Source organism: Portunus trituberculatus, chromosome 50, assembly GCF_017591435.1.
Source record: "Portunus trituberculatus isolate SZX2019 chromosome 50, ASM1759143v1, whole genome shotgun sequence".
NCBI lineage: Eukaryota > Metazoa > Arthropoda > Malacostraca > Decapoda > Portunidae > Portunus > Portunus trituberculatus.
The window spans coordinates 30,979,096-31,005,702 of NC_059304.1; the positions used below are offsets into that span (position 1 = coordinate 30,979,096).

General features: G+C 39.8%; 1 protein-coding gene across 7 annotated transcripts in view; it reads left to right on the forward strand.

Annotated features, from left to right (window-relative positions):
• The window catches only part of LOC123500148 (mucolipin-3-like), a 608,730-nt gene that overhangs the window by 150,191 nt on the left and 431,932 nt on the right, over positions 1-26,607 (forward strand). For all 7 annotated transcript variants that reach the window (XM_045248826.1, XM_045248829.1, XM_045248827.1 and 4 more), the window contains one exon: positions 26,593-26,607. This exon is cut by the window's right edge and continues 139 nt beyond it. In XM_045248826.1, the coding sequence (XP_045104761.1) occupies positions 26,593-26,607 (15 nt within the window). The remainder of the gene's footprint in view (positions 1-26,592) is intronic.

Sequence of the window (26,607 nt, forward strand, 5' to 3'; positions counted from 1 at the left end):
TATGTAATTACATTTGCCAGATTCCCAAGTATAGGTGGGAGGGTGTAATAGAACCCTGAAGATGGAAGACATGATCTCCAAAATCGCCTAAACCCCGAAAACGGAAAAATAGTGTATCCATAAATCTTGTTGCTGACAAAAAGGGAAAATCAAAATGAAACTAAACCAACATCAGTGAACAACCCTCTGTGCCAAAACTATTGGCTCAAGGGAAAAAGTATCTAAATACCTATGAGTAACATCTTTTAGGTAAAAAATGGCAAAGGTGGTCATACTCTTCCACATACCTGCCTTGAGGACCAAGTCTAGACTCTTAACTTTTCTAAAGAGAACACTGGTTGCAATAGCCCGAACCTCATGGGTGTTCACTTTCAGAAGGCGTGACTCCCCCTCTGAGACACTCACATAGGCCTTCCGAATCACCTGACAGATCCACTTAGACAAGGTATGAGGGTGGACAGCTCGTCTGGGATCCGAAACTGTGACCAACAACCTAGAGCAGGCCGGCCGACAATCCCTAGTCCTGGGAAGATACTCATGGACTGCCCGAATTGGACAAAGAAGGCGGTCTCCCTGGTCCTCCCCAACAAAATCAAGAAGAGCAGGAATAGTGAACTCATTGAAGGAATGCTGGCCCGGACACTGAGTTTTAGCCAGGAAATTGGGGGCGAAGGAAAAGGTCATGGACGTCCAACCCTTGGAGTGACGCACCTCAGCCGACAGGCCATGAAGCCCACTAACCCGATGAGCTGTTGCGAGCGCCAGAAGAAACACGGTCTTAAGTGAAACATCTCTCAGTGAGGTTGTTCGCAAGGGCTCATCACAAGGAGGACGTAACAAGGACTGAAGGACCAGACAAAGGCCCCAGGCAGGTAACCGAGGCAAATAAGGCGGACAAGAGACCACAAAAGGAGCGGATCAGAGAAGAAAGGTCTGGATTGGTGGAAAGGTCTATGCCTGACTGACACAGAACAGAAAGTAAGGCACAACGATAACCTCTAATCGCTGACACTGACAGGCGCTTAGAATAAAAAAGGAAAATGAAAAAGTCTGTCAGCTGCACTACAGAGGCAGAACATGGATTCAAACCCCTCGACTCACACCAACCACAAAAGACTCTCCAATTCGCCTGGTAAACTGAGGTGGAGGACTGCCTGACTGCTCGAGACATGAACTTAGCAGCCTTCAGCAAAAAACCTTGTGCTCGGAAGAGACGCTGGAGAGCTGCCATGCGTGAAGATGGAGCTTCTCCGGAGAACTATGGAAGAAGGGACGGTGAGGTTGCTGAAGGAGAGACTGCCACATGGGAAGAACCCAGGGACTGTCCATGAGCAGGTCCATCAACAGGGGAAACCAGTGTGCCTGAGGCCAAAGTGGAGCAACTAGTGTCATACACACAGCCTGCAACTCGCGAACCCTCACCAGAACACGGCGGATCAGAGTGAGTGGTGGAAAGGCGTACAGATCCAAACCATCCCATGGAAAAGAGAATGCATCCTATCGCCAGGCTCCCTGATCCGGAAGAGGAAATACATACAGGGGCAGATGATGAGTCAGTGCTGTGGCAAACAGATCTACCAGAGGAGACCCCCAAACCTGGAAGACTCCTGCAAATTCGGGATGTAGAGTCCACTCTGACTCGACACACTCCCGACTGAGCACATCTGCAGTCACATTGCGGCGTCCTGGAACAAAATCAGGGCACAGAGAGATGGAATGGCTCTCGCACCACCGGAGAACCGTCCCTGGTAAGGCTGACAGAGGTTTGGAACAAGTGCCCCCGGACCTCCTGAGATAGGTGACCACTGTCGAGTTGTCGGACATCACAAACACCACCGATCCCAACAAAGTCTGCTGAAAACTCTAGAGAGCCTGAAAGACTGCCAAAAGCTCCAGATTATTTATATGGAGTCCCTGCTCCTCCAGACTCCCAAAGCCAGAGAATCTCCCAGGTGACCTCCCCACCCGAGCATGGAACAGGGTTTGTTCCATGGTTGGCACCACAAACGGGGCACCTTTCAGAAGTTAAGCAAGGTCTTGCAGACACTGATGATGTGGAGCCACCCACCAGCAATGGGTCAGAAGCAGCCCACCAATGACTCATTAGACACCACTGCAGAGCCCGCATCCACAGGGGCCCACCTGGCACTAACCATGCTAGGGATGCAAGATGTCCCAGCAAAGACCTCTAGAGGGACACTGGTGGAGCCTCGGCTAGCAGAAACTGTTGGGCCACTGCCTTAAATCGGTTGACCCAATCTGGCAATGGGAAGATTTGGGCTCTGACTGTGTCAAGAACCACTGCTTCCTCTGGTTGAGAAACAGATAAGATTTGGCCCAGTTGACCTGAATCCCCAGCCAAGAACACAGAAGCAGAAGAGACCGGGCATTGTTGAGGCAATGGGCCCAAGCCAACACGGGAGCCATCACCTTGGTAAAGACCTGAGGAGCCATGGCAAGGCCGATGCACAAAGTCTGAAACTGGTAAACTCTGCCCTGCCAGACGAACTGCATGTACTTGTGTGACCGAAGGTGGATAGGAACCTGATAGTAAGTATCCTGCAGGTTCAAGGACACCATCCATTCGCCCTCGGCCATTGACTCCAGCACTGACGAAACTGTCTCCATGCAGAAGTGGGTCACCAGCAGGAAACAATTTAAGACTGAAAGGTCACAAATCGGCCTCCAGCCCACTGTGGACTTGGGCACAAGGAAGACGTGAGAATAGAAGCCGGCCTGAGGGTCTACCACCGGTTCTATAGCTCCCTTTAGCAGTATCTCGGAAACTGTGGCATCCAGAGCTGAATGACGGTCCGAGCCCCACCCTGTACGCCGGAAACTCCACAGGCGTGCTCGAGAGGGGAGGATCCCTGAGGAAGGGAAAAATGTAATCATACTGAAGGATCTTGACCACCCATTTGCAGGCCCAGATGTTCTCCCACTCCTGCCAGTGTTGCTGCAGATAAATCCCAACTTGCAGTGCCACCTCCGTAGCATCCCTAGCAAGAGCCCCAACGGCCCCTAGAGTGGCCACGGAAGATTCAGAAAATGAAGGCCAGCCTGTGGCAGCAGCCTGAGTAACTACTGTGCCACCAGGGTCCGCGCCCGCATCAACTGGTCGGGGCGGGACCTGCGAGGGCATTGACCCATGCAGCAAATCAACATGAGGCAGGCCCATGGAAGACACGCCTGCCAAGCCTGCAAAATTGCCATCACCCGGCAACCCACCAGGGAGTGGTGCTGCATGAAGTCCTGTTTCTCTGCCACCAACAAGGAGGAGACTGGCATGGCGGGAGCTGGCTCCTCACAAACCCCCGAGGCCTTATCAGAGAGAGGAGCTGTGCTTAGACCCAATCCACCGACTGCAGAACCGGCCACGGAAGAAACAGGATCAGTGGGAGCCTGCAAACCACTCAATCCCGGAGCCACATACGCTAACTCCACTGAGCCCCGAAAACTCCGTGGAAGGGCCAGGAACAGTGGAAGAAGGCACGCCACTCGCGGGGCCGCACGCAAACTCACTCACTCTCAGCATCCTTCACATATGCTTGGAACTGGGGAAGGGAGAGGTGGGAACACTCACTACACCGGTCTTCGGCTGAACACATGGTGGGCAGACAAGACACACAGCGAGAATGCGGCTCTAAAATCTCGCCCGACAACCACCTTTTGCATCCAACACAACACTGAGTGGCCATGGGAACTCAGGGAGAAGTAGAAATGGAAGCAGCAAAGAAGCGGGCACCAAAAAAGGCAGGAAGAAGCGAGAAGAGATGCAGGTGAACACCGTGCCAAACACAGAAAGGATCTTAGGTATGGTTGGCCAGCTGGGGTGGTGGTTCCCGGCACGCATGCACACGGAGGTGACGTGGAACTTCTATAGGCACGATCTCTATATATATATAGAGGTGCTGGTTGATTTTCTGTGCTGAGTGTGGGAATAATAGCATTTAGGCATATGTAATTACATATGGGTAATTAGTACATGTATCAACAAGAGATAGTCTATTTGGATCGATGTACAAAATGTTGACTAATATTAGAGTGACATTTTAGTACTCGGACAAAGATATGATAAAAAGAATAATTACGAGCATGATATGTCCAAAGTTGGAATATGCAGCAGTGGTATGGTTGCCGAGCTTGAAAAGGATATAAGATGATTAGAACAGATCCAGAAGATAGCTACAAAGATGGTGCTGGATCTAAAGGACCTAACATATGAAGAAAGGCTGAAGGAAATGGAACTGCCAACCTTACAAGATAGAAGAGAAAGAGGAGACCTAATAGCATTGTATAAAATAATAAATGGTATAGAAAAGATAGATAAGAAAGACCTGGTGCTGGTGGCAGAAGAAGCTGGAAGGGCTTGAGGACATGCAAAGATCAGGAAGAGGCATTGTGTGAAGGATATTGGAAAATAAAGTTTTCTACATAGAATGGTGGAAAAGTGGAATGCATTGAGCTATGAATTTGTTACAGCACACATTGTGTGCATTGCTTTAAAAAAAAAATTAGATAAGTGGAGATATGGGGACAGGACACTATGAGCCGTGCTCGAACCCTGTACAATACAACTTAGTAAATATAAATAGATAAATACACACACAAAAAAATAGATAATGAATATCGTGATTTTGAACATTTTTTAAGACCATCATAATTTTTATCATCTACCAGTCATTTTAAGACCAATTTAATTGTCATAGTAATATAATAACCTAATTTGCAAATACAGGTAACTCGTGATTTACGCTTGTTTAATTTACGCGTTTCTGTTAATACACGACCGAAAAAATATTATAATTAATTAAATTTGTACGATCGGTTTGCTTATAAGCAATTTGGCTCAAACACATTTTCAAACTGAGCGCCAGAGAGTGGACAGCGACAGCGAGTGCTTGTGAGGGGTGAAGACATTGGCATCCTGCATTTATTTTTTTTTACTAGTGTTTACTTTTATACTGTAGGGTTATTTTTGATAAGTGGATTTTTGGTAAAGTGGAAAAGCTCAGAGGAAGATGGTGACTGACTGTGGTGTGAGTTGTTAAGGCTATGACGCAGTGAGTTTGTGTTTACGTATTCTTTGTTTTGTTGTTTTCTCTTATTATTTTTTGCTTCCTCTTATTATTTCTTGCTTTTCCTATTACTTTAAATACACTTCTAGTATTTAGAATGGTAAATAATAAAAGCATGTTAGTTTAGCCAAATAAATAGAGTATTTTGTACAAATTGTTTTGGACCACATCCTGCATCCCCCCTATTATCTGTTGTTTCTTATGAAAATTACAAGTTTGTTTTACACAAATTTTGATATACACGATGCCTCTTGGAACGCATCTCTTGCGTAAATCGAGTTACCTGTATACACAAAATTAGATGATGAATATCATGCTCTTGAACATTTTTTAAATCCATCATAATTTTTATTGTCTATCATTCATATTGAGATCAAATTAATTGTCATAGCAATATAATAGTAACATAATTTGCAAATTATACACAAAATGAATATCATGATCTTGAACATTTGTTGAGACTGTCATAATTTTGATTATCTATCAGTCATTTTGAAATGAAATTGTCATAGCAATACAAAAAGTAACTAATGGTTGCCGGAAACGCTCCAGACTTTGAGTGCATTTGTTTTTTTTTATTTCGACATGAGTGGCTTTTTGAATGCAGCAAGCCTCATATCTTTTACCCTTAGTTTTAAATGATTTTCAAGTGATCAATAGAAAAGAAGAAAACAGATAGGGGTTTGAGATTGAGCTTCAAATGGCATATGTCTGTATGAATCAACCAAAATAGTTTTACCATTCAATCATCTTTCCTTTGATATCATTCTTTCTCTTGTAGGTGATGTCTTGATAATGTTATTTTTTATTTTTCATTTGGTATATTTGTCACAATGAGTTCTGGAATGCAGGATAATTAATCTCCACCTATATGATATCTAAGATATTTTCTATTTACAGGAAATACTTTTGTACTTGTATGAACTGGAAATCATACATTTCATAAGAACATAAGAAAAGAGGGAAGTTGCAAGAAGCTGCTAGGCCTATATGAGGCAGTTCCTGTGTGTGTTTAAAGCTACCTAATTCCATCTATCTTCCCTATCCATGAACTTATCTAATCTTATTTTAAAGCTCCCTATTGACTTAGCCCTGACTACATGACCACTGAGTCCGTTGCACTCATCAACCATTCTGTTTGAAAACCAGTTTCTTCCCATTTCTCTCCCAAACCTGAACTTTTCTCAAATATAAACCCATTATTTCTGGTTCTGGCCTCACTACTGATCTTAAGAACTTCGTTCATGTCCCCTTTGTTCAAACCCTTATACCACTTAAATACTTCTATCAGGTCTCCTCTTAATCTACATCTCTGCAAGGAATGCAAGTTGAGTTTCTTCAGTCTCGCTGCATAGGGAATATCCCTCATTTCCTGTATCTTTGAAATCATCCTCCTTTACACTGACTCCAATAGAACTATTTCCTTCCTATAATGTGGGGACCAGAATTGTAATGCATAGTCAAGATGTGGCCTGACCAGCACCAAGTATAATTTTAGTATTACATTGGGACTCCTGCTTTTAACACTTCTAAAAATGAATTCTAGTACCATTTTCACCTTATTCCTGGCCTCAATACATTGCTTCCTCGGACAGAGATCGGAGCTAACTATGACTTCTAAATCTTTCTCATACTTGGAAGTTTTTAGTGCTTTGTCATTGTGTGGGTTATCTATACTACCTATGCTCAGTACCCTACACTTGTTAATATTGAACTGCATTTACCATCTGTCTGTCCATTCATCCATCTTGTCCAAATCTGCCTGCAAGGCCATGGCATCCAAATCGGACGTGATTAATCTACCTATCTTCGTGTTGTCTGCAGATTTACTAATGTCACTGCTAATTCCACTATCCAAGTCATTAATATATATTAGAAATAATAATGGCCCTAATTACATTACCCCACTCGGAATTAGATCCATTAATTACTACCCTCAGTCGCCTATTGTCTAACCACGCTTTAATCCAGCCTAATATTCTACCCTTTATCATGTGCACTCTGACCTTTTCCAAGAGCCTCTGGTGTGGTACCTTGTCAAAGGCTTTACTGAAATCTAAGTGTAAAATGTCATAATTATCGCCCTTATCTGCCACCTCATAAACCTTACTATGAAAACTCAACAAGGTTGTAAGACACGACTTTCCCTTCGTAAATCCATGTTTTGTTTGATTTATCAAGCTGTGTTTGTCCAGATGTTCCCTAATGTTTTTCACTACTATTGATTTCATTAATTTACCCACAACTGAAGTTAAGCTGACAGGCCTATAATTAGACATTAGGGTTTTATTTCCCTTTTAAATATTAGAACAACATTAGCTCCTCTCCACATTATTGGTACCTTCTCTGACTCCAGTGACGATCTCCTTGCATTCCTTTAGAGTTTAGAACCCTTGGATGTACCTCATCAGGTCCTGGTGACTTGAATTTCTTTAGTTTATTCATCTCCTGTTCTACCATCACCTTAGTTATATGAATATCTGCCAGCTTTCCACTATCCTCTGCTCTGAAAATTTCCTGTGTGTTCTCCTGGGTGAAGACAGCTAAAAAAATACTCGTTCATAATTCTACTAATGTCTTCTCCTGAACTAACCATCTCCCCATTTGCTGTCCTTAAGGGACCTATTTCTTCTCTGCTTTTCGTCTTATATAACTGAAAAACTCCCTTGGGGTCCGTCTTTGCGTCTCTGGCTACCCTCAAAAAACTCATATTCTCTTTTAGGTTTCCTCATTAACCTTTTAACTGTTCTTACTAATTCATTGTATAATGGCCTTAAAACCTTGTCTCCTGCCTTTAGCTTATATATATATTCCTCTTCTGCTCAATGCATCACTTTAAGGAGACCGTCAGGTTAGGTTTTCAAAAAATTGTAAATATAGAGGTACAGAAGTGTTTTTTTTTTTCACTGATAGATGACTATTACGAGATGTTAGTTTAGTAGTTACAAGTGAATCGAACCATAAATAACTGCATGAAAAATAAAAACTCAATTTTTTTAAAATAACATTTTTCCTATAAAATTTGTCACCAGAGGGCAGATTTCCTCATTAACCTTTTAACTGTTCTTACTAATTCATTGTATAATGGCCTTAAAACCTTGTCTCCTGCCTTTAGCTTCTTATATATATATTCCTCTTCTGCTCAATGCATCACTTTAAGGGGACCGTCAGGTTAGGTTTTCAAAAAATTGAAAATAAAGAGGTACAGAAGTGTTTTTTTTTTTTTTCACTGATAGATGACTATTACGAGATGTTAGTTTAGTAGTTACAAGTGAATCGAACCATAAATAACTGCATGAAAAATAAAAACTCAATTTTTTAAAAATATCATTTTTCCTATAAAATTTGTCACCAGAGGGCAGATTTCAATTTTGCCGGTACAATATATAAAGTATGTGATATAACAAAACTTTCCATCTCATAGAATTTTGAATTTTTTTTATTGTGATGGCCATTATGAATTTTTTTTTCCTTTTTTTTTGTATAAAATTACATTGTGGTACAGAAATAAAAAAAAAAAAATTCTATGAGATGGAAATGTAGCAGCTTCATTGAGCTTCAAAATGATACCTGAAAATTAAAAATCCGTTGTGAAATGTAGGTGAAGATACAATTAGAACGATAAAAAGTGGAAACTGAGAAAAAGGCAAAAAAACTCCTGAGATGTCATTTTTGTCCTCTATAACCGTGTACATTTATTTGGGTTGGATATTTCGTCCTTATACATCACCATGTGTATCATATATGTTTTTTAGGCATGTTTAGAATATTCTGTAAGACTCACATGGCACCTGGCCGCCCCTACAATGACTAGGTATTAGTCGCTTGAAGGCAAGGATGTCTCCCATTGGTGCATGGTCGGCACAACTTGTAATTTCCCCTTGCACTGTTTGTTTAGACATTGTAAGGCAAAAAAAAAAAAAGCAGGCAAAATAGGCTGGATTGTGGCTTGCAAGGCGTGAAACAATGGGCGAGATACTCAATACATCCTCCTTCCATCACAGTCACATGGACACTGAAATGGAAGGGGTGAGGGTGTGTTCCTGTGTATGCCATAGTACTAAGTTGCCAGCACCCGCTTTTCTTACTGAAGAAACCACTTTTTATGGCTTTTCCTGTGCTTATTGTCATCATTTATGGTACAGCGAGTTGGGGAGGGTGGAAGGAAGCCCTGGGCTGCAGTGGGCATGGCAGGGGCCCTTTAACCCCTTCGCGCCGGATGTTAAAAAAGCCCGCCTGTATGATATACGGGTGGTAGTGCCGCCCTGAGCGGGAAACTCGTGCAAGCTTGTCATACTTGTCGTCTTTGTGTATTATGCTGCTATTTTTTAGTCACTGTATCGCCTCGAAGAGGAAAGTGGACGCTTCTCTTTTCGGAGAGAGAGAGAGAGAGAGAGAGAGTGTGTGTGTGACATTTGCTAATATTTTAGACACAAGCGGGACGCATGTAGCTTATCTTTCGAGAGGAAGAGGGGGAGGGAGTGAAGGGAGAGGGAAACGAAGGGAGAGAGAGAGAGAGAGAGAGAGAGAGAGAGAGAGATTAGAAAATTTGTTGTTTTTGTGTGTGTGTGTGTGTATTCACCTAGTTGTATTCACCTAGTTGTAATTTTACAGGGCCTGGGTATCATACTCGTGTGGCCCTGTCTTCATATCTACACACGTCCAACTTTCCTTTAAAACTATGCACACTCCTTGCTGACACCACCTCACTCAAACCATTCCACACCTCCACACATCTTTGTGGGAAACTATATTTCTTCACATCCTTCAAGCATATTCCCTTGGCTATCTTTTTACTATGCGATCTTGTAGTTCTACTTAAGTTTTCCTCTCTCAACATCATTTGCTCATTATCCACTTCATCCAGTCCATTCAACAGTTTATAAACCTGTATTAAATCTCCTCTTTCTCTTCTTTGTTCCAAGGTAGGCAAATTCATTTCTTTTAATCTCTCCTCATAGGTCATTTCTGCCAATTCCGGAACCATTTTTGTTGCCATTCTCTGCAATCTCTCCAACTTCCTTATATGCTTCTTTTTATAAGGGGACCAAACCACTCCAGCATATTCCAATCTTGGTCTAATTACCATACTAATTAATTTCTTCATCATATCTTTATCCATATAATGGAAGGCTAATCCAATATTTTTTATCAAATTATACGTTTCTCCAAACATCTTATCAATATGAGCCTCAAACTGCCCATGGTCTTGTATTATCACTCCCAAATCCTTTTCCTTTTCCACCTTTTTCAACACTACTTCACCCATCTTATATGACCCTCTTGGCCGTCTTCCACTCTTTCCCATCTCCATCACATGACTTTTGCTCAGATTAAATTCCATTTGCCACCTCTTGCTCCACTCCCAAATCTTATCCAGGTCTGCCTGTAAAATTTCACAATCTTCTTCACTCTTCACACACCTACACAACTTCGCATCATCCAAACAAATTAATATAACTGTTTACTCCTCTGGCATGTCATTAATATATACAAGGAAAAGTATTGGTGCCAGCACTGAGCCTTGTGGGACTCCACTCTCCACCACCAACCAGTCCGACTTTGCATCCCTTATTACCGTTCTCATCTCCCTCCATCTCAAGTAGTTTTCCATCCACTTTAACACTTTTCCTTTCAGTCCTCCATAAATCTCTACTTTCCATAACAGTCTCATGTGAGGTACCTTGTCAAAAGCTTTCTTTAAATCCAAATATACACAGTCCATCCATCCCTCTCTCTCTGTATTTTGTCAACCACTCTTGAATAAAAGCTCAGTAGATTTGTTACACATGACCTCCCTTTCCTAAAGCCAAATTGATGATCCGATAATAACTTATGATCCTCCAGGAACCGTATCCAATATTTCTTTATCACCCTCTCACAAATCTTACCGACCACACTTGTTAGAGACACAGGTCTATAGTTAAGAGGCTCTTCCTTACTGCCTCCCTTATAAATGGGCACCACTTCAGCTCTCTTCCACTCTACTGGTACTTCCCTGTTTCTAATGAACACCTTATAATATCATATAATGGATCAATCAATTCTTCTCTACACTCCTTCAATAATTTTCCTGAAACTTCATCTGGTCCCATCGCTTTATCATCTTTAAGTTCCTCCAACATTTTATATAACTCCTTTTAGGTATCTTAATGTCATCCATGTGCACATTTCCTTGTACATTCTGTGGCTTTACAAACATTGTTTCTTCAGTAAATACTTGCTGAAACCTATTATTTAGCAATTCTGCAATATTCTTAGGGTCATCTACTATCCCTTGCTCTCCTTTTAATCTTTCAATGGACTCTCTCTTTTAAGTTTACCATTTATGAACCTGTAAAACAATTTTGGATGTTCCTTACTCTTGTCTACAATATCTTTTCAAATTTTCTTTCTTCCTCCTCCTTACCCTCACATACTCATTTCTCGCCACTCTATAATTCTCCTTATTTAGTATATTCCTGCTCTTTTCCATCTTTTCCAAGCCACATCTCTCTTTTCCTTAGCCTTAACACAAGTTGCATTAAACCAATCCTTTCTTCCTTCCTCTCTCGGTTTATACTTTGGTACAAATTTCATAACTCCTTCTTTATAATATTTCATAAAAATCTCATATTTCTTTTGCACTTCTCTGATTTGTAACATCTCCTCCCAATCTAATTTTCTGAAATAATTTTTCAAACTTTCTGTGTCCATCTTTCTATAATTCAATCTACCACTCCTGTATGTCTCGTCCTTCCTTCACTGTGTTGTTGCTATCTGCATTTCCATAACCACATGATCACTCTTTCCCAAAGGACACTTGTATTGTATATCTCCACATAGGTACACTTCTCTTGTTAACACCAAATCCAGTCTAGCCGGTTCATCATCTCCTCTATATCTAGTATTTTCCTTCACCCTCTGTTCCATCATATTTTCCATCATTAGATTAAGAAATCTCTCTCCCATGCTTCCTCTCCAACACCACTTACTAGATTTTCCCAATCCACCTCCTTACAATTAAAATCTCCTACTAGTATCACCTTTCTTTTCCAGATAATACACTTTCCAAACTCTGTAAAGTATCCTTGATCATATTGTCGTATTCCCTTAATGTCCAAGAATTTGTTTTAGGAGGTACATAGGTCACCATGATTATTAATTCTTTTCCATCACTTTTATCCTTATGCTTATCACTTCTGCGTTGTTCTTCCCATACCAAACCTTATCCACATTTCTTTCTTTCTTCATCATAATCATAACTCCTCCACCTTTACTCTCCCTATCCTTTCTCCATATATTATATTTATTATCCAAATTTATCTTTGTTTTTTCATGCAATTTTGTCTCAGTCAAACACACTATTATATCAGGCTTCTCCACTATCATATAGTCTTGCAATTCCAATCTACTTGACAGTATCCCATCTATATTAGTATACATTACGGTCCACCCACTGCTCCCTCTAGGGGTTCCTCCTTATTCTTCTTTCCACATACCACTTTCTGACTCTCTCTCCTATAACTCTCCAAAAACTTTTCTCTTTCCTCCTCAGACCGCTCATCATTTTTCCTTCTCGCCTCTTCCACCAATTCCTTATATCTTCTCCTCTCTTCCTCATTTCTATTCTTTCTCACAAACACCTCTTTACAACCTTCTATCTCTTAACTTTGATGTTCTATATAGGATATCCTCCAGATTGTTGTGACTTCAGTACTACTTTAATCGGTCTGCTAACTCCTCCTTATACGGACCCAGTCTATGGATCTCTTCCACTTCTTCTTGTAGGTCTTTTTTCATCATCATTTAGATTTTTGAACAGATCTCTTATCGTTTTTAATTCTTCCTTAATTCTCTTAGGCTTTTATGTTATATTTTGTTCTTTCATCCCAAATATTAACACACTCTTCTTCTTTTCTGCTATTTCCCTTATCAATGTTTCCTTATTCTTCATTACATTAACCAGTTCCTTGGACCTTTCTTTTTTGTCTTCCTTCAACTGATCTTTAATTATTTCTTGTAATCCAACCATCTCTGCTTCCCTCGACTCAGTCCATTGTGTTTTCTTCAGTTCCCATTCCCTTTCAAGCCTTTCATTCTGCTCACTATTCATTTCCTTAAAGTCATCTTTCTCCTTTACTACTCTATCCGTTTTCTCCTCCAACCGTCTCTTGTATTTTTCAACCTCCACTTTCAAGTGCGCATTCTCATCCACCAATCGTTTTTCATTTTCCTCCAGTCTCTTAACTCTTTCCTTCAAAGCCTTGCGGAATTCTCTATCCTGCTCCTCCTCACTCCTCTGAACTAGTTGTATTCACCTAGTTGTAATTTTACAGGGCCTGGGTATCATACTCGTGTGGCCCCGTCTCCATATCTACACACATCCAACTTTCCTTTAAAACTATGCACACTCCTCGCTGACACCACCTCCTCACTCAAACCATTCTACACCTCCACACATCTTTGTGGGAAACTATATTTCTTCACATCTTTCAAGCATATTCCCTTGGCTATCTTTTTACTATGCGATCTTGTAGTTCTATTTAAGTTTTCCTCTCTCAACATCATTTGCTCATTATCCACTTCATCCACTCCGTTCAACAATTTATAAACCTGTATTAAATCTCCTCTTTCTCTTCTTTGTTCCAAGGTAAGCAAATTCATTTCTTTTAATCTCTCCTCATAGGTCATTTCTGCCAATTCTGGAACCATTTTTGTTGCCATTCTCTGCAATCTCTCCAACTTCCTTATATGCTTCTTTTTATAAGGGGACCAAACCACTCCAGCATATTCCAATCTTGGTCTAATTACCGTACTAATTAATTTCTTCATCATATCTTTATCCATATAATGGAAGGCTAATCCAATATTTTTTATCAAATTATACGTTTCTCCAAACATCTTATCAATATGAGCCTCAAACTGCCCATGGTCTTGTATTATCACTCCCAAATCCTTTTCCTTCTCCACCTTTTTCAACACTACTTCTTCACCCATCTTATATGACCCTCTTGACCGTCTTCCACTCTTCCCCATCTCCATCACATGACTTTTGCTCAGATTAAATTCCATTTCCCACCTCTTGCTCCACTCCCAAATCTTATCCAGATCTGCCTGTAAAATTTCACAATCTTCTTCACTCTTCACACACCTACACAACTTCGCATCATCCGCAAACAAATTAATATAACTATTTACTCCCTCTGGCATGTCATTAATATATACAAGGAAAAGTATTGGTGCCAGCACTGAGCCTTGTGGGACTCCACTCTCCACCACCAACCAGTCCGACTTTGCATCCCTTATTACCGTTCTCATCTCCTCCATCTCAAGTAGTTTTCCATCCACTTTAACACTTTTCCTTTCAGTCCTCCATAAATCTCTAATTTCCATAGCAGTCTCATGTGAGGTACCTTGTCAAAAGCTTTCTTTAAATCCAAATATACACAGTCCATCCATCCCTCTCTCTCTTGTATTTTGTCAACCACTGTTGAATAAAAGCTCAGTAGATTTGTTACACATGACCTCCCTTTCCTAAAGCCAAATTGATGATCCGATAATAACTTATGATCCTCCAGGAACCATATCCAATATTTCTTTATCACCCTCTCACAAATCTTACTGACCACACTTGTTAGAGACACAGGTCTATAGTTAAGAGGCTCTTCCTTACTGCCTCCCTTATAAATGGGCACCACTTCAGCTCTTTTCCACTCCACTGGTACTTCCCCTGTTTCTAATGAGCACCTTATAATATCATATAATGGATCAATCAATTCTTCTCTATACTCCTTCAATAATTTTCCTGAAACTTCATCTGGTTCCATCGCTTTATCATCTTTAAGTTCCTCCAACATTTTATATAACTCCTTTTTAGGTAAATTAATGTCATCCATGTGCACATTTCCTTGTACATTTTGAGGCTTCACAAACATTGTTTCTTTAGTAAATACTTGCTGAAACCTATTATTTAGCAATTCCGCTATATTTTTAGGGTCATCTACTATCCCTTGCTCTCCTTTTAACCTTTAAATGGACTCTCTCTTTTTATGTTTACCATTTATGAACCTGTAAAACAATTTTGGATGTTCCTTACTCTTGTCTACAATATCTTTTTCAAATTTTCTTTCTTCCTCCCTCCTTATCCTCACATACTCATTTCTCGCCACTCTATAATTCTCTTTATTTAGTATATTCCTGCTCCTTTTCCATCTTTTCCAAGCCACATCTCTCTTTTCCTTAGCCTTAACACAAGTTGCATTAAACCAATCCTTTCTTCCTTCCTCTCTCGGTTTATACTATGGTACAAATTTCATAACTCCTTCTTTATAATATTTCATAAAAATCTCATATTTTTTTTGCACTTCTGTAATTTGTAACATCTCCTCTCAATCTAATTTTCTGAAATAATTGTTCAAATTTTCTGTGTCCATCTTTCTATAATTCAATCTACCACTCCTGTATGTCTCGTCTCTCCTTCGCTGTGTTGTTGCTATCTGCATTTCCATAACCACATGATCACTCTTTCCCAAAGGACATTTGCATTGTATATCTCCACATAGGTACATTTCTCTTGTTAACACCAAATCCAGTCTAGCCGGTTCATCATCTCCTCTATATCTAGTATTTTCTTTCACCCTCTGTTCCATCATATTTTCCATCATTAGATTAAGAAATCTCTCTCCCCATGCTTCCTCTCCAACACCACTTACTAGATTTTCCTAATCCACCTCCTTACAATTAAAATCTCCTACTAGTATCACCTTTCTTTTTCCAGATAATACACTTTCCAACTCTGTAAAGTATCCTTGATCATATTGTCGTATTCCCTTAATGTCCAAGAATTTGTTTTAGGAGTTACATAGGTCACCATGATTATTAATTCTTTTCCATCACTTTTATCCTTATGCTTATCACTTCTGTTGTTCTTCCCATACCAAACCTTATCCACATTTCTTTCTTTCTTCGTCATAATCATAACTCCTCCTCCACCTTTACTCTCTCTATCCTTTCTCCATATATTATATTTATTATCCAAATTTACCTTTGTTTTTTCATGCAATTTTGTCTCAGTCAAACACACTATATCAGGCTTCTCCACCATCATATAGTCTTGCAATTCCAATCTACTTGACAGTATCCCATCTATATTAGTATACATTACGGTCCACTCACTGCTCCCTCTAGGGGTTTCTCTGCATTCCTTCTTTCCACATACCACTTTCTGACTCTCTCATATAACTCTCCAAAAAAACTTTTCTGTTTCCTCCTCAGACCGCTCATCATTTTTCCTTCTCGCCTCTTCCACCAATTCCTTATATCTTCTCCTCTCTTCCTCATTTCTATTCTTTCTCACAAACACCTCTTTACAACCTTCTATCTCTCTTAACTTTGATGTTCTATATAGGATATCCTCCGCAGATTGTTGTGACTTCAGTACTACTTTAATCGGTCTGCTCACTCCCTCCTTATACGGACCCGGTCTATGAATCTCTTCCACTTCTTCTTGTAGGTCTTTTTTTCATCATCATCTAGATTTTTGAACAGATCTCTTACCGTTTTTAATTCTTCCTTAATTCTCTTAGGCTTATATGTTATATTTTGTTCTTTCATCCCAAATATTAACACACTCTTCTTCTTTTCTGCTATTTCTCTTATCAATGTTTCCTTATTCTTCATAACATTAACCAGTTCGTTAGACCTTTCTTTTTTGTCTTCCTTCAACTGATCTTTAATTATTTCTTGTAATCCAACCATCTCTGCTTCCCTCGACTCAGTCCATTGTGTTTTCTTCAGTTCCCATTCCCTTTCAAACCTTTCATTCTGCTCACTGATCATTTCCTTAAAGTCATCTTTCTCCTTTACTACTCTCTCCATTTTCTCCTCCAACCGTCTCTTGTAATTTTTAACCTCCACTTTCAAGTGTGCATTCTCATCCACCAATCGTTTTTCATTTTCCTCCAGTCTCTTAACTTTTTCCTTCAAAGCCTTGCGGAATTCTCTATCCTGCTCCTCCTCACTCCTCTGAACTTTTAATTCCTTCACCAACTCCTCAAATCTCTTCTCCAACATTACCAGTCGACCTTGCATTGTTGCCCCTGTTGAAGATGGACTCATGCTATGACTGGCCACTTTTGGTTTTGCTCCCTGGGCCTCATCGGCATATTTTGATTTTGGTGATTTATTTCTTACCGGTCTATCCCTCTTTTTACTCTTCCTGGGAGCATGTGGGTGTGTGGTCACTGGGGGCCAGGCCTGGTAGCTACGTGTGTGTGGTGGGATGCGCCGGCGGCTGCTATGGCTGGCCCTTGTGCGGTTCCCGCTCCGTCGCTTGGAGTGCGGAGGCCGTGTGTGTGTATTTACCTAGTTGTATTTTACCTAGTTGTAGTTTTACAGGGCCTAGGCTTTATGCTCGTTTGGCCCCGTCTCCATATCTACACTTATCCAATCTTACTTTAAAAGTGTGCACACTCGTTGCAGACACTACTTCTTCATCTAAACTGTTCCACGTCTCAATACATCTCTGCGGGAAACTATATTTTTTAATATCTCTCAGACATCTTCCCTTTCTCAGCTTTTTACTATGCGATCTTGTGCTTCGGATGTCATATTCTTCTCTCAGGATCAGTTTCTCATTATCCACTTGGTCCATTCCGTTGATTAATTTATAGACTTGTATCAGGTCTCCTTTCTCCCTTCTTTGTTCCAAGGTTGGTAGATCCATAGCCTTTAGTCTCTCTTCATATGTCATCCCTTCAAGTTCCGGGACCATTTTTGTAGTCATTTTTTGTAGCCTCTCCAATTTCCTTATGTGTTTCTTTTTATGAGGTGTCCACACTACTCCTGCATATTCCAATCTGGGTTTTATTATAGTATTTATCAATTTCTTCATCATTTCTTTGTCCATGTAGTGAAATGCTACTCCAATATTCCTCAGCAAATTATATGTTTCTCTAAAAATTCTATCAATATGGCTTACTGGTTGATTGTTTTCTTCCATCGTCACTCCTAAGTCCTTTTCCTTTTTGACTTTCTCCAGTTCTACTCCATCTCCCATCTTATAGATTCCCACAGGTCGTCTTTCACTCTTTCCCATTTCCATGACATGGCTTTTTTCACATTGAATTCCATTTCCACTTCTTACTCCATTCCCAGATCTTATTTAGGTCTTCTTGCAGTATTTCACAATCCTCTTTTGCTTTATAACTCTGCACAGTTTCGTATCATCCATAAACAAATTTATGTAGCTGTTCACTCTTTCTGGCATGTCGTTAATATAAATGAGGAAAAGTACTGGTGCCAATACTGACCCCTGTGGCACTCCGCTTTCTACTGCTCTCCACTTGGACTTCATATCTTTAACTACCGTCCTTATTTCTCTCCCCCTCAAATAATTTTCTATCCATCTCAATGTGCTTCCTTTTAAGCCACCCTTCTCCTCTAACTTCCACAGTAATCTTGCGTGTGGCACTTTGTCAAACGCCTTTGTGTGTGTGTGTGTGTGTGTGTGTGTGTGTGTGTGTGTATTTACCTAGTTGTATTTACCTAGTTGTAATTTTACAGGGCCTGGGCTTTATGCTCGTGTGGTCCCGTCTCCACATCTACACTTATCCAATTTTTCTTTAAAACTATGTACACTCTTTGCTGATACCACTTCCTCAATCAAACTGTTCCAAGTCTCAACACATCTTTGCGGGAAACTAAATTTTTTAACATCTCTCAGACATCGTCCCTTCCTTAGTTTCTTACTATGCGATCTTGTGCTTCTAAAGTCATATTCTTCTCTCAGGATCAGTTTCTCATTATCCACTTCATCCATTCCGTTAATCAATTTATAATCTTGTATCAGATCCCCTCTCTCTCTTCTCTGCTCCAAGGTTGGTAGATCCATTGCCTTTAGTCTCTCCTCATATGCCATCCCTTTAAATTCTGGAACCATTCTTGTAGCCATTTTTGTAGTCTCTAATTTTCTTATGTGTTTCTTTTTATGAGGAGTCCACACAACTCCTGCATATTCCAATCTAGGTCTTATTTTAGTACTTATCAATTTGTTCATCATTTCCTTGTCCATATAGTGAAATGCTACTTCAATATTCCTTAGCAAATTATACGTCTCTCTGAAAATTCTATCAATATGGCTTACCGGTTGATTATTTTCTTCCATTGTCACTCCCAAGTCCTTTTCCTTTTTTACTTTTTCTAGTTCTACTCCATCTCCCATCTTATAGATTCCCACTGATCGTCTTTCACTTTTTTCCCATTTCCATGATATGGCTTTTGTCCACATTGAATTCCATCTCCCATTTTTTGCTCCATTTCCAGATCTTGTTTAAGTCTTCCTGTAGTATTTCACAATCCTCTTTTTGTTTAATGACTCTGCACAGTTTCGCATCGTCCGCAGACAGATTTATGTAGCTGTTCACTCCCTCTGGCATGTCATTTATATATATGAGAAAAAGTATTGGTGCCAATACTGACCCCTGTGGCACTCCGCTGTGTACTGTTCTCCACTTGGACTTCATATCATTAACTATCGTCCTTATTTCTCTCCCCCTTAAGTAATTCTTCATCCATCTTAATGTGCTTTCTTTTAAGCCACCCTTCTCCTCTAACTTCCATAGTAATCTTTCATGTGGCACTTTATCAAAAGCCTTTTTTAGATCTAAATAAATACAGTCAACCCATCCCTCTCTCTCTTGTACTTTATCAACTATTCTAGAGTAGAAACTCAATAAATTTGTCACACATGACCGACCTTTTCTAAAACCAAATTGGCTATTTGATAATATTTTGTTGTCTTCAAGAAACTCGATCCATTGCTTCTTTGTTACTTTTTCACACATCTTGCATATTACACTAGTTAGTGATACCGGTCTGTAATTTAAAGGTTCTTCCTTTCTTCTGCTCTTATATATGGGAACCACCTCAGCTCTTTTCCACTCCACTGGCACTGTTCCATTTTCTATTGAGCATTTTATGATGTTGTATACTGGACTTGCTAGTTCTTCCCTACATTCTTTCAGTATTCTGCCTGAGACTTCATCCGGTCCCATTGCCTTTTCCTCATCCAATTCCGTCATCAACTTTTTTATTTCAAGCTTGGTTACTTTAATCTCTTTCATATGGACAGTCTCTATTACCCTGTGGTCTTTCAAATTTGGATTCCTTAGTAAAGACCTCATGAAATTTACTATTTAACAGTTCTGCCATACTTTTGGGTCTTCCACCATTCCGTTTTCTCCTTTTAACCTTTCTATTGTTTCTTTTTGTCTTATTTTTCCATTTATGAATCTGTAGAACAATTTTGGTTGTTCCTTACATTTTCGACAATGTCCTTTTCATAGTTCTTTTCTTCTTCCTTTCTCACCTTAGCATATTCATTTCTTGCTGTTTTGAAGTTTTCCTTATTTTCTGGATTTTGTTTTTCTCCACTTTTCCATGCTCCATCTCGTTTCTCTTTTGCCCTAGCACATCTTGCATTAAACCAATCTTTCTTTCCTTCTTCTTTAGGTCTATATTTTGGAACATATTCCTGACCCCAGTTTTGTATATTTCCAAAATAAGTTATATTTCTCTTGAACCGTTAATGAGTTTTCCATCTCCTCCCAGTTTACGTTTTAAAATAGTTCTTGAGATTCTCAATATCAGCCTTTCTGTAATTTAATCGGTCTCCTTTGTATGATTCATCTCTATCTTCCTTTCCTTCTTCTATATCCATTTCTAATATTACATGGTCACTTTTTCCCAATGGGCACTTGTATCTTATATCATCGTTAATTGGTATATCCCGTGTAAAAACTAGGTCTAATCTTGCCGGCTCATCGTTTCCTCTGAATCTTGTGTTTTCCTTTACTCTTTGGACCATCAAATTATCTATCATTAGGTTCAGGAATCTATCTCCCCAGGTGTGTGGGTGTGTGTGTGTATGAGTGTGTGTGTGTGTGTGTGTGTGTGTGTGTGTGTGTGTGTGTGTGTGTGTGTGTGTGTGTGTAATTTACTTTTCACTGCTTGATCTGCTGCAGTCTGACGAGACAGCCAGACGTTACCCTACGGAACGAGCTCAGAGCTCATTGTTTCCGATCTTCGGATAGGCCTGAGAGCAGGCACACACCACACACCGGGACAACAAGGTCACAACTCCTCGATTTACATCCCGTACCTTCTCACTGCTAGGTGAACAGGGGCTACACGTGAAAGGAGACACCCAAATATCTCCACCCGGCCGGGGAATCGAACTCCGGTCCTCTGGCTTGTGAAGCCAGCGCTCTAACCACTGAGCTAACGGGCCGTGTGTTTGTGTGTGTGTGTGTGTTTTCATGAATGTTACAAGGCGGGACGCATGTAACTTATCTTTCGAGAGGGAGAGGGGAGGAGGGAAGGAGATGGGAAGGAGGAAAGGGAGATGGGGGAGGAATAGAGAGAGAGAGAGAGAGAGAGAGAGAGAGAGATGGGAACAGTCTATGCCATTGGGTAATTTTAGTGATTGGTGGAGACAAGGATAGTGGGAGGAGCACTAGGATTTCAAGGACAGCATACGGCGTGTGTAGTTGGTATTCAACACACTATACGGGACAACTGAACTGAAGAAAACTCAGAAAAGAAATATGACGTCTACGTAGGCATCACCGTATTTGCTACTGGGGCTTCATGACGCCTACATAGGCGTCACCGTATTGAAGGAGTTAAAGTTTAAATATCCCACTTATTTTAGTGTATTTCCCGAAATACTCCATTGCTATGTTGCCATATGTTCGGAGATACAGTAATACTGAGTGATAGTGAATTATTTCATTAATTATTCACTATCACTTAGTGCCACAGAGTCGAGGTTATCCTCGTGGCTTGAGCGTATATGAATACTAAGATGTGATATCCATTATAGCAGGCAAGAGAGGAGTGAAAACATAAACATCATGATGAAATTAACATGCAAGCAAAAGGGTCACAAGATGAAGAAGAAGCGGCCGAGTGGCCGCGAGTCTCCCGCTTCGGCCGTGACTCATCTTATCTTTGCTTTATTTTTTGGTATTCCATGTAAGATTTCACTTTATGCATTACAAAATAATTACTTTCTTGGGGGCAAGGTTTGTAAAAAGCTAATAGAAATGTTGTTTTGTGAACATAAATGCGAAAATGTGAGAGAATTTGTACGTAGCTACTCTAACTTCCAATGACTCATATGATATCATAAAGTAGTGGTACACCGGTGGCCCAATATGCTGCCAAACGTGTATATATATATATATATATATATATATATATATATATATATATATATATATATATATAAGCCCCCACATTTAGCGATCCTATTAGTCTGCCGAAACCATTGCTAAGTTGGAATTTCGCCAAATTTGAATACTACTTTAAATAGGGAAAAATACCAGTCAGTCTTTCGTCCGCCCAAAGTCCCCATATCGAGTCCTTATTTACAGCTGCAACATTGCCACCTTCACGAGAATCAGCACCCCCCGAACCACTAACCCCTAAAACTCAGGGACGTTTGGTTTTTCTCTAGTGCTAACTCGGGAAGTTTGGCGAGAAACGCACAAAATAGCCTCTAAATACATACTGATTACAATTGGAAATTCAAGAAACGAGTGAGTACAAATGGTGTTCTGCCCACAAGCAACTCTTTCTCTTTGCAATGCTAAAAACCAGAAGTCTCTAGATGCTATGGTTACCAAAATATCACAGGTTGATAGGGACGGGCGGGTACCCGGGTAGCTACCCGGGTAGTAGAGTACTGAGTATCGAGACGGGTACCCGGGATGAACGAAGGTTGTCGGGTAATTTTCACGGGTATTTCTTATAATATTATTAGGCACCCATTCTGGTGTAGAGAGTACAGATGTGTGCGATTACGGTGAAAATATTTAATGTCTAGACTTTTAGAGTATGGATAATGTTTACCGATGTGCGATCATTAATGAAATATGGAGATAATGATTAGAAATATATCGTTCATGCTGTACTGCGTAGTGAGTATCTAGACGGGTACCGGGTAAAACATAATGTCGGGTATTGCTCACCGGTAAGCAGTCTTGTCTTCGAGTACACAATGAGTACCAAGTCTTATTATTAATAAAATATGATGATAACGATATATATATATATATATATATATATATATATATATATATATATATATATATATATATATATATATATATATATATATATATATATATATATATATATATATATATATATATATATATATATATATATATATATATATATATATATATATATATATATATATATATATATATATATATATATATATATATATATATATATATATATATATATATATATATATATATATATATATATATATATATATATATATATATATATATATATATATATATATATATATATATATATATATATATATATATATATATATATATATATATATATATATATATATATATATATATATATATATATATATATATATATATATATATATATATATATATATATATATATATATATATATATATATATATATATATATATATATATATATATATATATATATATATATATATATATATATATATATATATATATATATATATATATATATATATATATATATATATATATGCGTGTGTGTGTGTGTGTCTGGTTTATAATCTTGGTAATCGTCTCGACATTAATCCCAGGAGCCGGGATCACTGAGCGCTGGATGCCGGGTAAGCGTTTTGATGGTTACCAGGCAGCTACCCGGGTAGCGCGTTGGTACTACTCACTCACCTTGCGCCCCGGGACCACCGCGCGCTGGCGGGTAAGCGTGCCTGATGGATACCGGGTAGCTACCCGGGTAGTGGAACCGGGTAGCGCGGGTAGTCTGAGACGGGTACCCGTACCCGCGATTACCTGAAAAGCCGTACTCTGCCCATCCCTACAGGTTGAATGAGGTGGTATAATCGGTGTACGTGGCCTTACGTCCGATCGGCGCAAGCGGCCTTGGCTACAGCGATAGAAAACGGCCCCCTTGTATCCTCTCTCTATCTCTCTCTCTTTGGTGATGGTGGTAGAATTGTGGTAGTTGTCGTAAAACAGAGGTAGCATGGAGACACCTGAGTCCATTATGAAAGTGTATTTACGGTAGCACAATACACAACAAGTGTAAACCGAGCGAAACGAGAGGCAGGAGGCGTAGCGTGTCGCCTGAGGCGGCGGCGACCGAGGACTGCGGGGAAAGACGTGACGTCAGACAGAAAGGGAGTATGGGAAAAACAAAGGACATGCTAACATAGAATGTCTTCCCCCTCGGTGGCTGAACCTCCTATATCCGTATCAGAGCCAAGAACATCACTATCTTCGCTTTCTATTATTGTAGAAACTGTTAATTCCAATGCCCTTTCGATACCACTCTCATTCAAAAGTTGTCTCCCCGCAACATGATGAGAGACCCGAGGTGTAGAAGTAAGGCGCGCGGGAGAGGTGACGGAATCGGACACCGTGGAATCACTTTCTCTCTCACCATCCATCGTGGAAGTTGGTGACACACTGACCTAAGACCTATAGCACATGTTTACTCCTGATGAGTGTTGCCAACTCACAAGCAAAGAAAACGGGAAGAAAATAGCCAAAATGTAGCCCAAAACGCCCAAACATTGATCGACATGCCCTGAGTCTTGCGTGATGAACGTCTATCGACGTTCCCAAGTAGGAGGGGCTAGTGGAGGCCATGGTGATAGTGAAACTCGCTAAACAGCAAGGATGGGAGCACAAAAAATTAGTTCACATGCTGGATTAATAGCTCAAGTGTCGAGCGGGAATGCCGGAGGCACTGTGGGGCTGACGTCACAGCCAAACAGACACGCGATTGGCTCAGAGTGAGCGGGAGGCGGGACAATTGGCTTAAAGCGAGCGGGAGGCGGGACAGTGTAGCTCGGTACATTCGCTAAATATGAGAGAAAATCGCTAAACTTGAGGGCTTGGCCTTTTTGCAGACACTCGCAAAATAAGGGTTTCACTAAGCTGGATTTCGCTAAATTCGAGGGGTTACTATATGTATATATATATATATATATATATATATATATATATATATATATATATATATATATATATATATACAGGCAACCCCCGTTTAACGAAAGGGTTACGTTCCTAAAAAAACACTTCGTTAGGCGAAACTTAGCTAAGCGAACCGATTATAACAAGTTTAACCCCTGATTTGAACTTCCATTGAGAGTAAACAAAGCGAGAGTGCATCATAGTACAGTAAAAGGTTTAATGAAAGTAAAAATTATGAAGTTAAACATTTAGGTAGTTTGATTTAAGTCATTATAATGTACACTAATGTATGTATGTACGTAACTTTATAATGTTGATGATCTTAACTTCATGAAGGGAGGGAGAGTGAAACGGGAAATACACTAACCGGCAACCTGTGGAATGTAAACAAAGTGCGCATCATGGTACCGCATACAAAACTTATGTACCACATTTCCACAAGGCTTTCCATTTTATCTATTGTAGAGTCATGAGTTCTGGTGGTTCTTTTAGGTTGCAAAGAAGATGAGGTCTCACTAACCTTCTTAATAGAGTCTCTTGACTTGAAAATAGTAGACAGTAGATGGAGTCAAGCCATGGTGGGAAGCAATGTTTTTAGTTTTCTGGCCTTTCTCTTGTCTGTGAATAATACCCAGCTTCACTTCGAGAGTAAGACACTTCTTGGTCTTCTTAGGAACGTTAGGCCACATTGCAGGGCGTTTTGGTGGTAAGTTGAACTAAGGAAGATGAGCTGCTGGTGATGCTGTTATGTTTTGACTGGGCAATGAGTGGTGCATGTGATCTTGATCTTGATCTTGATGCTACAGGTGACACAGAATTTCTTCTGAGTCAGGCCTTTGTATCGGCAGAGCCTGTGTTGTCCACGAGAGGCTTGATCTTGATCTTTATTCTACAGGTGTCTCAGGATTTCTCCTGAGGCAGGCCTTAGTACCAGCAGCTTCTGATGTATTCAAAAGCCTGTCAGCTTGCATGATACGGTAGGGCTTTCAAATTTGGAAAAAAAATTACCTGGATAAAACTTCGTTAAAGCGAGTTTTGTGTTCGTTAAACGAACAGATGGTAGTAAAATGAAACCTTCGTTATAGCGAAATTTCGTTGTGTGAACCTTCGTTAAACGGGGGTTGCCTGTATATATATATATATATATATATATATATATATATATATATATATATATATATATATATATATATTTTTTTTTTTTACTTTAACCCATGTGGTATATTGGGGACCAGCCCAGAATGCATCCCCCCTATTACCATTATTTCCTATGGGAAAATTACGTCCGCTTAATGAATTTTCGCTCTACGAACAGCTTTGACACCCCTTATCCTGTTCATTAAGTGGAGTATTTCTGTACTCTTGTGATATTTTAGGGATTTTTTTTATATTTTTCAGATTTTTCGGTACCATGGCCACTGGATGGTCCCCTTAATCTGCCTATTTCAAATTGGTTGCTCACTCATCTGGGATCTCTTTTCTTTTTCAGTATTCAACTATCAAT